At 38.9% G+C, this 12,472-nt stretch overlaps 1 protein-coding gene across 7 annotated transcripts in view; it reads left to right on the top strand.

Moving 5' to 3' along the window:
- The window catches only part of SLIT2 (slit guidance ligand 2), a 191,386-nt gene that overhangs the window by 119,140 nt on the left and 59,774 nt on the right, over positions 1-12,472 (top strand). For all 7 annotated transcript variants that reach the window (XM_087724913.1, XM_087724910.1, XM_087724911.1 and 4 more), the window contains exons 6-9: positions 203-274; positions 7,253-7,324; positions 8,632-8,795; positions 11,601-11,739. In XM_087724913.1, the coding sequence (XP_087581039.1) occupies positions 203-274; positions 7,253-7,324; positions 8,632-8,795; positions 11,601-11,739 (447 nt within the window). The remainder of the gene's footprint in view (positions 1-202; positions 275-7,252; positions 7,325-8,631; positions 8,796-11,600; positions 11,740-12,472) is intronic.

Genomic DNA, 12,472 nt, shown 5'->3' with positions numbered 1-12,472 from the left:
CGCACGGCGTGCAAAACAAGAAGGGGTTTTTGGTGACCGCATCCAATCCAGGAGGCCGGGGGACTTCCTTCAAGAGCCCCGGGGACTCCATCTCAGTTTCTACGGCCGGCTTTTCCTCTTAAGGAAGCCCTTTTTCTTTAAGCCACCCGGTGTGTAGCCTCCCCCCCCTACTTCACCTCTCCTCTCCTCCTCTCTTGAACAGGCAACTGGATTTCAACCAGATCAGCTGCATTGAAGATGGGGCGTTCAGAGCGCTGCGGGATCTGGAAGTACTGTGAGTAGCATCCTCTTATCTTCTCTCAAGCGGGAAAGTTGGGTTCTAGGGGCTTGCTGGGTAGCCGGAGTGGTTCGGTGCCCCGAGGCTTTAGCCAAAGGATGCCACGGAAGAAGGGCATTGCGATGCAAACAATCTGAGACGTATGGGAGGAAGGAAGCGATTCCTTCACTCCCAACACCGTCTGTGCTTATGCAAGGCAAAGCAAACTCCTCTGAAAAGCACATTTAAGGGCTTGGTATCCATGCATCCCCCATTGTTCAGATCCAACACTGTTCTGTTCTTTTTCCATTGTTTTGCACTGAGCAAAGTGAAGCTTTGACTGCAATTAAGTAGCTTTAGATCACAGCAGGATATGAGCTGGTCCTGGTACGTTTTGGGTTTTTGACAGATGTGGTTTCCCCCTATGAATAGAATAGAGTAGAATAAGAATAGAGTAGAATAAGAATAGAATAGAATAGAATGAAAATAGTATATAGAGTAGAATAGAATAGAAAAGGAAAAAATTCTTTATTAGCCAAATGTGATTGGACACACAAGGAATTTGTCTTGGGTACAGATGCTCTTGGTGTACATTAAAATATGTAACAGAATAGAATAGAATAGAGAATAGAATAGAGAATAGAATAGAGAATAGAATAGAGAATAGAATAGAGAATAGAATAGAGAATAGAATAGGACAGAATTCTTTATTAGCCAAATGTGATTGGACACACAGGGAATTTCTCTTTGGTGCAGATGCTTTCAGTGTACATAAAATACATAGTAAAGTGGAGTAGAGTAGAGTAGAGTAGAGTAGACTAAAGTAGAGTAGACTAACAGAACAGAATAGCAATAGGAATAGAATAGAATAGCAAATGGAATGAGACTAGACTAGAAGAATAGAATAGAATTCTTTATTGCCAAGTGTGATTGGACACACAAGGAATTTGTCAAATTGTACTAGGAAACAAATAAAAACAGTATAAATGGAAAGATACAAGCAACATGGTTATAGTCATAAGTGGGGAGAGATAGATACTAGGAAGGAAGGGTGGGTATTAATTAGTGAATTAATTAATTACGGATGGGTATTTATTTACCTTGAGCAAGATCCTTCACCAAGCTGCTAGTTCTGGAATAGTTTAAGAGAAGTCAGTAAGACTTTCCCCCCAGATATTAAGAAGATAATACCAAAGTATTTTGTGGAAACTTGCCGGTATATGGTAGAGCATTTCTGCCAAACCTCTTTCCAACTCTTGGGGATAAATGATAGCAGACCATTAATTTTCATCCAAGTAAAATCATTTGCATGCTGTCATGAAACAACCAACCGGTCTGAATTCCAGGCTCCTTGGGTGAAGAAAACGGGGCTTAGCGATCACTTATTAAATATGAAATTTCACTACGAGACCAGGTCATCTGTATGAACCTATGCAGATGTTCTTTTTTTAAAAAAGTCTCAAAAACTAGTTAGGATATCAAGATTTTTCTTAAGCTGTTTTGTAGGTGCAATGTTTTTATCTTATTTCACCTTTCAGGATTACATTTCAAAATGGACTTTTAAAAATATATTAAAAAAATAAAATATAGAAAGCACCAGAAGTCGGATGAAGACTGGTTGTTTTTGGTTGTCCCCCAAAAAAGTGTTTTTTTTCCCCCAAAAGGCAACTGGACTTTTTTCGTTTTTCCTTGAAGACGTTTTGCCATCCAAGAACTGAAGAAGCTTCTTGGCCGAGAAGCGAAACGTTTTCAAGGAAAAAGAAAATCCAAGTGGCTTTTGAAAAAAGCACTTTTAGCTTCTTTTTTTGTGTGTGTGCTGAGAAGATTTGGAAAGCGTTTGAAAAGAATACAGAAAGTATGGAAAATAATGCAGCACAATTAATTTATGGATTTTTTTTTCAACTGCTGGATTTGGTTTTCCCTCTTCCTCCCCTTTGCCTTTTAACTTGAACTTAGTAATAGTGGAACTAAGATACCAGAGATTGGGAGGGACTGCAATTTAGGGCAAGTCTTTGGAAGAATTGAAACGGTTTTCTTTCTTTTATGGGACAAATTTGGTTCCTTCAGCTTTCATCTGGAAAGCATGAATCCAAATTTCCCCAACAATTCTTCATTTTTTCTTATGAAAAATTCCATATGAATTTTCCGCCTTATTTCACACCATTGTTCCTCTACCCGTCTCTCAAAATCACAGCGTCCATCCTTGAATTTTTGAGATGTGATGTTTGATTCTTACCATGAAAAAGATAAGATGGAAACCATTGCTTTCCGTTTAACTTTGGGAGGTGAAACCCATCCCACTTCAGGTGATATTAATTTTGCTCCATAAACTGCTGGGCTAGCTAAGAAGAAAGGATTAGTTGCCTACTCTTAGCATGGAGGTTGTAGAACAGATCTCTTAAAGGACCTTTAAAACGGTTGCAATTGCTAGAGCCGTCAGCGATTTGACTTCAGCAATTGCGATACACACTTCACTATTTCTCAGTTTTGAAAATCGGCTTCATTGTTTTGCGGAATTCAGTCATCTTTTGTTGCCTTCTCTGTTCCTTTTGCCCCAAATGCTTTGGTCCTTCACCATAAAAATCTAACCAAATAAAATGAAAATCATTTTATGTAGCTTTACATTTCTTTTCATCAGGGCTGTGCCCCTCCCCCCTTTTTCGAAAAGTGAAGTGAGACCATCAGCTCTTTAAAGCAGCTATGTCCCTCTTCTAAAGCTTCTGGGCTCCTATTTCTACCTGTTCTGAAACACCTGATCCAAATCATTTTAAAGTATGCAGCGTTCTACTTTTCGTATTAAGAGTTTTTCTTCAAATATTCTGCGCATTTTAAAGAGAATTCTTTTAACATGACATTTCAGACATTTCTGTTGGTATTAGCACATATCTCACGACAGACCAATGTATCTGCATTCAGGCACATTGTCTGAATTGGACCTGACCATTAGTAACCTCTTTAGAAAGGACTGCACATCTATTTTGTTAAGGTGGGCACCTTATCTACAAGTTGTAAGAAAGAGAAATCACCTTTCTGTTCCCCCCCCCTGCATTATCTGTAAAGAAAAATATTTCTTTTACAAATCTTGAGACTTTTCCCCCAGCGGTCTCAACAGCAGCTCATTGTCACAACCATCATTTAACTATTTAAACTATTTAAATCTGTATGCCAGTGTATCTACATCCAGCTATGAAATCAGTGCGACCTGCTTATCACTTTGCTGCTAACTTTTGATACAGGTAATTCTGTCATTGCTGAAGTTTGTGATGTAAATGCTGTGATTATTTCTTTATGACCCCCACTGGCTCCCTGCTAAACAGTCCTGTAAAGATTTAATCTGAAAGCAATTGTTTGTTTCAAGGAGAATTTGCAAAAAGTAGTTCTTAATTTAATGCAGTGTTTTTCAACCTTGGCTACTTTAAGATGGGGCAGAGATGTTTAAAGACAACTCAGCTAAATGTTGGAAGTGCCGCCAAATACCTGGATCTTACTATCATACGTGGTAGACATGTGAAGAGGCAAAATTTTTGGACAAAAATTAAGATAGGGTTGGAAGAAATGACCCAACAATGAATTGAGTTGAAGCCAGAAACATTTCTGCCAGGAACTCTACCTGAAATTTATAATAAAGAGAATGTATATTTAATCATTCCCTATTGATGAGAAGGTGATAAGGAAAATATTAGAATGTGCAGAAATGAACAGATTAACATTAGCAATGAAGGAGAAAGAGCAAACTGAATATTATAGGATTTGGGAAGTATTTTACCAATGCCTGGAGAATAAAAAAGGACTTTGGAAATGAAGAAGGCTAAAAAATAAATAGAAAATATATTAAGGTAGAGATATAAATAAGATGAAAATTGTTAGTATGTGTATGATGAGAATAATGAGGTTCAATGTTAATATGATATCATCACTAGAAGATATTAAGAAGAAAAATGGAGAGTTTTTTTAATGTTTAATATATTATAATATTAAGTTTAGGGAAATAATGTTAATATGAATGTGAGAGATGTGGCAAATGAGGAATGATGTGAATGACACATTGCATAAGGAAAGATGGAGCGTTTATCTTTGTAATTGAAAAATTAAAAAAATCTTTATTTAAAAAAGTGTGTGAACTTCAACTGGCTGGGGAATTCAGGGAGTTGAAGTCCACACTTTTTAAAGCTATCAAAGTTGAGAAAAGTTGATTTAGTGACTATAGAGACTCTTATCCAGGCCATGGTTGTCCCAAAGCTGCTTTTTCTTCAAGAGGCAACTGGACTGTCTTGTTTTTCGTTGAAGACATTTCTCTTCTCATCCAAGAAGCTTCTTCATGTCTTCCAACTCTTCAGAACTGCAAAAGCTTCTTGGATGAGAAGCGAAACATCCACGGAGAAGAACAAGGAAACCCAGTTGCCCCTTCTAAAAGCTCCTTTGGGATTGATTTAGTGATAACATTGCTTAAGCAATTAATATTTGACTACGAGAAGTGGGGACTAACTCATTTGAAATAAGACTCTTCTACCGCGTTCTCAGTTGAGTGTGCATTAGGAAAAATCCCTCAAGAAATGTTTCCAGTTATGAACACAAGTCTCATAACTATATAAATGATATAGATGTTTAACATAATTGAATATTCTTACATCTCTTCGTTGATCTCTTTAGCATAACAGAGATCACTTTAGAATAACAGAGCTGGAAGGGACCTTGGAGATCTTCTAGCCCAATACCCTGCCCTAGCAGGAAAATTTACTTCAGACAAATGGTTGTCCAGTCTCTTCTTAAAAACTTCCAGTGTTGGAGCACCCACAAGTTCTGGAGGCAACTTCTGTTCCACTGGTTGATTGTCCTTACTGTCGGGAAATTCCTCCTTAGTTTCAGGTTGAATCTCTCTTTGATTAGTTTCCACCCATTGCTTCTTGTCCTGCCTTCAGGTGATTTGGAGAATAGGTTGATCCCCCTCTTCTTTGTGGCAGCCCCTGGGATATTGGAATAATACGCTATTAAGGGTTGTTTTAAGGGTCTTGATAAACAATACTCTATTAAGGGTTAAATGTCTTTCAGAAATTATTTCTTATTGCTTATAGCAAGCAAAGATTTAAGACTGATCCACATGGATCGCACTGACCTCTTCCAACTGTGATGGGGTGGAGGACATGACCCTCTGCTCACCTTTAGCATACATTGCATATATTTTCATATTTTCTGCTTCCATATAAAAAGTTGTGTTTTCTGTCTTGAACTGCTCCAGATGTGCTGGGCTTCACATCTGCAGTATGACATTTCTAAGGCTGCTGTTGGCAATTTTTTCCCCTTCAGTTGCTGAAGTGACTGTTTCACTCAGAACAACGTTCTCCGAATTTAATGCACGAAATCATTAAAACCTGCTAGTTCTCTAACTGACCTGGGTATATGAGTGGTATGGCTCGATCTTTCTGTTCAGACGGAGGTTTCTTGTTGTCAAAGAGAGAACTATTTTCTTTGTCATATGTATATCTCTCTCTGTATCTCTATATCTCTATATCTCTATATCTATCTGTCTATCTATCCATCCATCCATCCATCCATCCATCTTTCTATCTTTTTATCTTTCTATCTTTCTATCTTTCTATCTTTCTATCTTTCTATCTTTCTATCTTTCTATCTTTCTATCTTTCTCTTTCTATCTTTCTATCTTTCTATCTTTCTATCTTTCTATCTTTCCATCTTTCCATCTTTCTATCTTTCTATCTTTCCATCTATCTATCCATCACCTCAAAAATTTAATATTGGTTACAGAGTTGAAGCCTTGGTAACTGCATATATGTGCACATAGTAAATGGCTTTAAAATAAACAGCAATCAGTAATAAAATAAATATAATAAATAATAAAGTAAACAGTAATAAAATAAACAAAATGAACTAGACACAAGAACAGTTTTTCCCCAACTGCCATCGCTCTGCTAAACAAATAATTCCCTCCTCACTGTCAAACTATTCACTAAGGCTGCATTACTATTACTATTAATCTTCTCATCGTTCCTATCACCCATCTCTTCCCACTTATGACTGCAGGACTGTAATTCTGTTGCTTGTATCCTTACAATTTATATTGATATTGTTTCCTGATTGATTAATTGTACCCTGTGACTATCATTAAGTGTTGTATCTTATGATTCTTGATGAATCTTGTTTTTTTTATGTACACAGAGAGCATCTGCACCAAAGAAAAATTCCTTGTGTGTCCAATCACACTTGGCCAATAAAGAATTCTATTCTGTTCTGTTCTGTTCTGTTCTGTTCTATTCTATTCTATTCTATTCTATTCTATTCTATTCTATTCACTTTCGCAAGTGACACTGCCTATTCTCTGTCTCATCCACTATTGAGTAAAATCTACCACTGTGAGTAAAATCACAGTGGCATTGCGGCTGTAAGATTTGCTTGGCCTGTAGAGGGTTTCTACTTTGAAGTCCAGCAGAAACATTTTTAATTGCTACTGTAGTTGCTATTGTTCAGCCCCAGGTAAATACAGGAGTATGTCTTCGGCAATATTTATTCTATTTCACAGCTTTGGTAGCATTTTTCCAAGCCGAGTGTTGATAAAAATATTGAAATTTGTTGCTTTTTACAGCATGTCAAAAACAAATATTATAGCTACCATGATGTTACAATAATATTTCAGCAGTGTTCACGATGGCCTCAACATTGTTAAATTCTGAATTTTGAGGCACTTTTATCTCTAGTTCCAGATATTTTGTTGATTTTATCTGTTTATATTTATTTTACGTTAGCAATCTTCGGTTTGCCATGTGAAAAGGTTGAGGCACAGGAGTCTTAATAAAAAAATTAAAAAAGAAATAATCTGTTCATTTCCTGTTTTCAAAAACAGGGCCAGGTATTCTGCTTCCGTTCGTGATTTTCTTTCTTTCTTGGTGATGGAATGCAATATTGTTCATAGATATAAGAGTAACTGGAGAAATTTGTACCTAAATAAATAAACAAACACCCTATTGTTGATTTTTTTTGCAGCACTCTCAACAATAACAACATCACACGGCTCTCGGTGGCCAGTTTCAACCATATGCCCAAACTCAGGACTTTGTAAGTAATTGCAATTTCCTACCAGAAAAGGGTTGAAGTCTGAGGATTCCTTTTGAGATGCACCAGATTAAAGTTTTGGGACAGACTAAATTCTGCTCCTATCGGCTGATGAGGAGGGATTTTAAGAAGAGCCACCTTCGAGAAAAAAAATGTATAATTTTAGAAACTCTGAAGGGAAATAAAGTTTTGTTGAAGATGGGGAAAAATTCACTCTTGTATGCTCAGAAGTGAAGGGACATGGTGGCTCAGTGGTTAAGACACAGAGCTTGTCGATCAGAAAGGTCGGCAGTAAGGTGGTTCGAATCCCTAGCACTGCATAACAGAGTGAGTTCCCGTGACTTGTCCCAGCTTCTGCCAACCTAGCAGTTCGAAAGCACGTTAAAAAATGCAAGTAGAAAAATAGGAACCACCTTTGGTGGGAAGGGAACAGCGTTCAGTGCACCTTCGGCGTTGAGTCATACCAGCCACATGACCACGGAGACGCCTTCAGACAGCGCTGGCTCTTCGGCTTTGAAATGGAGATGAGCACTGTCCCCCAGAGTTGGGAACGACCAGCACATATGTGCGAGGGGAACCTTTACCTATGCTCAGAAGTAGCATGTTAATGACATTCAGGCCAATAGAAAAATCCTTTCTTTGATTGGGGTGTGTGCTTGTAACCAAATATCGATAATACTAGGAAGAATTTAGGAGAGATTGATATTTAAAGTAGTACAGATATATTTGATAGAATTAGTGGTATCTTGTGGAATTAAATAAGTCGTGTTTCATTTAATTTCACCACTCCATCTGTGACTGGCTGTCAGGTATGATAAATGAGAAATATTTAAAAAGAAAACAAGGCTCACTGCTTAATTAAATCGAACTACTTTTTCCAGATTCTCCCTAATATAAAAAAATATGAGGCCCCTCAACATTGTTTTAATTGAATCTCATTGGCCTTTGCCCTCCACTCCTCAAGCTGAAACTTGCGTATGTGTGAAATACGCCTAAATATATTTGAATAAATTCTAATCCATGTTAATTTAATGCAGTAGCAAAGTTGATGCTCCCAAAAACTGGATTTTGATATTAGACAACAGCCTCAGAAATAAACAATTCCTTTTGGGCAGACAGCAGGAATGAAACATCGCTTCCCAAATGAGGAGGGCAGGAAAGTATTATATTTTAACCTTCAATCTGAGTTGGTATTGCAGGCCTAAATAAAAGCATTCTATTTATCTCATATTCTTTCGTTCACTTTTCATTTTGTGCACTGACTTTTGAAACTCTGTTTGTGTCTCTGTGTGTGTGTGTTTTTTCCCCAGCCGCCTGCACTCCAACAACCTGCAGTGCGATTGCCACTTGGCTTGGTTATCGGACTGGCTGCGTCAACGCCCCCGAGTCGGCCTTTACACTCAGTGTATGTCTCCCTTACACTTACGCGGACATAACATAGCTGAGGTCCAGAAGCGAGAATTCATCTGCAGCGGTAAGACCAGCCGGCGTTTTAAATAGATGTAATAGTTGCAAGACGAGATTGAAAAACCACCTTTGCATGCTAGTCTCACTAATAAATTGTCCCTGGGAGTCCCCCGGAAATCCACTTTCCCAGGATTCTGAGTGGTGGAGTGATGGCTATTTCAGAAAGCTGACTTAGAAGATGGACTTTGAAATCTTGGTCTCATCCTCTTTTTACTTTGTAGAAATGCAGTCAGCACAATTAGAAAAGTTGGAGGGAGGAGGAAAGGAACCAATATTCTGGCCCTTATTTACGTCTCTTGGTTCTTCATATAGCAATTCTTTTCTTCCTGATAGAAGTTATATCGACTCCTAGGTCTACAACAACTTACGTTATAGAAGGAGGAGGAAGGCTTGACGCTACAGATTTGATGGCCGCAAACTCTTGCTTTTTCACAGTAACAATGCAAGAGGTGAAATTATGGCTCTGTGGAGTGCCACATCCCCATGCAGAATTAATAACTCACTTCTGCACAAAAAATAAATTTAAGAAGCCTGAATGGGGACAATAAACAGGAGGCGCGTTGCATATTTTACCATCTGTGGGTTTCTTGTTCGCTTGTCATGAAAGAATCATGGAATGACAAGAGATTCTTTGCTAACATTTGTCTCTTTTTCTCTGTTCATAACCTCCAGATGAGGAAGAAGGCAAGTTCACTTTTTAATAATAATAATAATAATAATAATAATAATAATAATAATAATAATAATAATTGTACAACAACAACAACAATAATAATAATATCCTCTGATGATGCCAAACGCAGACTTTGCAAAGAAGCTGATGAAACTGTTGATCACATACTCAGCTGCTGTAAAAAAAATCACGCAGACTGATTATAAATTGCGGCACAATTCAGTAGCACAAATGATCCATTGGAATTTGTGCAAAAATTATAATATTAAAACAGCAACAAACTGGTGGGAACATCAGCCTGAAAAAGTCACCGAAAATCAGATGGTCAAGATCTTGTGGGATTTCCATATACAAACGGATAAAATACTGGCGCATAATACACCAGACATCACACTGGTTGAGAAAAATAAGGTCACAATCATAGACATCGCAATACCAGGTGATAGCAGGGTCGCCAAGAAGGAACATGAAAAAATCGCAAGATACCAGGACTTAAAAATCGAAATTCAACGACTATGGCACAAACTAGCAATGGTAATTCCAGTGGTAATCGGCACACTGGGTGCTATTCCAAAAGCACTGGAATTACATTTAAAACAGTTAAAAATTGACAAAATCACCATCAGTCAAATGCAAAAAGCCGCACTGCTTGGATCTGCACGCATATTACGAAAATACGCTACGACGTCCTAGGCCCCTGGGTGGGGCCCGACTAGTAACCAATGCCAAATCCGGTGAAACAACTGGCCGCTGTGATACAATTGTATAATAATAATAAGTAGCAGCAACCCATATCAACCATTGGCACCAGTCAGTAGTATTTGTGACACATCTATAAATGTTCACTTGACTGAGTTTCATGTTTAATGAATAATAATAATATCAATTGTATCATCAGTTAATTGCCAGTCATTCTTACTACATCCCAGTTGCCCAAAACTGATGTATAAAACTGTAACGTGGACCGTTTTTTAAAAAATTCCCCCCCTAAGAGCCAAGGTGGCACAGTGGTTAGGGTGCAGTACTGCAGGCCACTTCAGCTGACTGCTATCTGCAGTTCAGCGGTTCAAATCTCACCTTCCATCCTTCCGAGGTGGGTAAAACTGTGGGGGCGATATGCTGACTCTGTAAACTGCTTAGAGAGGGCTGAAAGCCCTATGAAGCGGTATATAAGTCTAACTGCTATTGCTATTGCTATTGCTAAATGTTTTGGATGGTTGGGTGCTTGATGAAATGCTCTGGAGATAATGTCTAAAATGGATGGAAAGGAAATAATGCAGGCTTGCTAATCTTTCCCAAGTTGGATTCCTTCCAGATGTCTTGACCTACTCCCATAATTCCCCAGACAAAAACTTGTTACAATAATGCTTAGGGTCAGTAGGGGAATAAAACACGCACTTTGAACATGGGTCTATTTCCTCCTTTCTGGCTGATGGGATACTCTCATTCTGAACTCCGCTCTTTTCTTTTTGCTGTCGTTGAACTGTTCGTGCGAAAGAAGGAACGGCGCATGTTGAAAAAACGTTATTTGCTCTTCTACCATTCAAAATTAAAATAGAAATAGGTTAAGTTAAAGGTTCCCCTCGCACATATGTGCTAGTCATTCCCGACTCTAAGGGGCGGTGCTCATCTCCGTTTCAAAGTTTCCGAAGAGCCAGCGCCATCCAAAGACATCTCCGTGATCCTGTAGCCGACATGACTCAACGCCGAAGGCGCATGGAACGCTGTTCCCTTCCCACCAAAGGTGGTTCCCTATTTGTCTACTTGCATTTTTTACATGATTCCGAACTGCTAGTTTGGCAGAAGCTGGGATGAGTAACGGGAGCTCACTCCGTTACGCGGCATTAGGGATTCGAACTGCTGAACTGCCAAACTTTCTGATTGACAAGCTCAGCGTCTTAGCCACTGAACCACTCTGTCCCTAATAGAAATAGAAATACCCATAAATAATATATTACTCATGGTACATTGTTTGAAATCTGAGTGTCCCTGACTGTGGTTTTAACTCATCTACGGTACTTGGTGGGAGTATCTTGTGTGAGTTGTTGTGGGCATTTTATATTCAGAAGGTTGGGAAGGGTCGAGTCCTTCTGGGATTGCCTTGCAGCTCTAGAAGTGGCCATTTGTTGCTGTTTTCAGGTCACCAGTCTTTTATGGCTCCCTCCTGTAGTGTGTTGCACTGCCCTGCTACCTGTACCTGTAGTAACAACATTGTGGATTGCCGAGGGAAAGGCCTGACGGAAATCCCCACCAATCTTCCGGAAGCCATTACAGAAATGTAAGTAAACAAGGTCTCCCTCTTGTTATCCAAGGTTCGTGTAATCATGAAGTGGACCGCAGAGAAATATGGCATATCTTACTAGCAATTTAACTTTCCTGAGAATGAACCGGTGTGGGTTTGATACAACTTTGTATTTGTCTCTGGGTAGTTGCATCACTTGAACTGTTGATGTTGTTGCTTGCAAAAGCTTTCCGTCCATCAAGAGAGCTGGATCCCTCACAGGTTCCTCCCAAGACAACTTTGGGGAGAGAAGGAAGGGGCACTATTTGTCCCTGCCCAAGTACACTTAAGTAGCAACTCCAGATTGACATCATTGATGAACTCCAGGAGTTCAATATATTGACTGTTAGATATCGACAGCTCAGGATTTATGACTTTAACCCTGTCAGTGGGATTGCCAATGAAAATAATGCTTGTTTTGTCAGACAATTCATTCATTCATTATATCAGATGTAGAAAGGCACCCAAGTGATTTTAGAATAGAGCAACAGAGTTGGAAGGGACCTTGGAGGTCTTCTAGTCCAACCCCCTGCTTAGGCAGGAAACCCTACACCACTTCAGACAAACAGTTGTCCAATTTCAAATGGTTGCCCAACTTTGACATATGACGTGTTGCAGAAACGTTCGCTTATCTGTGCAGTGTAGAAGATGACCAATTCCATTATCCTTGCAATTAATTCCGTATTGGGGGGGGGGGGGGAATACACACGATTGTGTTACTCTCTTACCT

This window comes from Thamnophis sirtalis, unplaced genomic scaffold (genome assembly GCF_051295495.1).
Source record: "Thamnophis sirtalis isolate CommonGarterSnake01/CBP01778 unplaced genomic scaffold, rThaSir2_p1.2 scaffold_10, whole genome shotgun sequence".
NCBI lineage: Eukaryota > Metazoa > Chordata > Lepidosauria > Squamata > Natricidae > Thamnophis > Thamnophis sirtalis.
The sequence above is the reverse complement of the archived record's forward strand: the minus strand, read 5'-3'. Positions and strand labels throughout refer to the sequence as shown.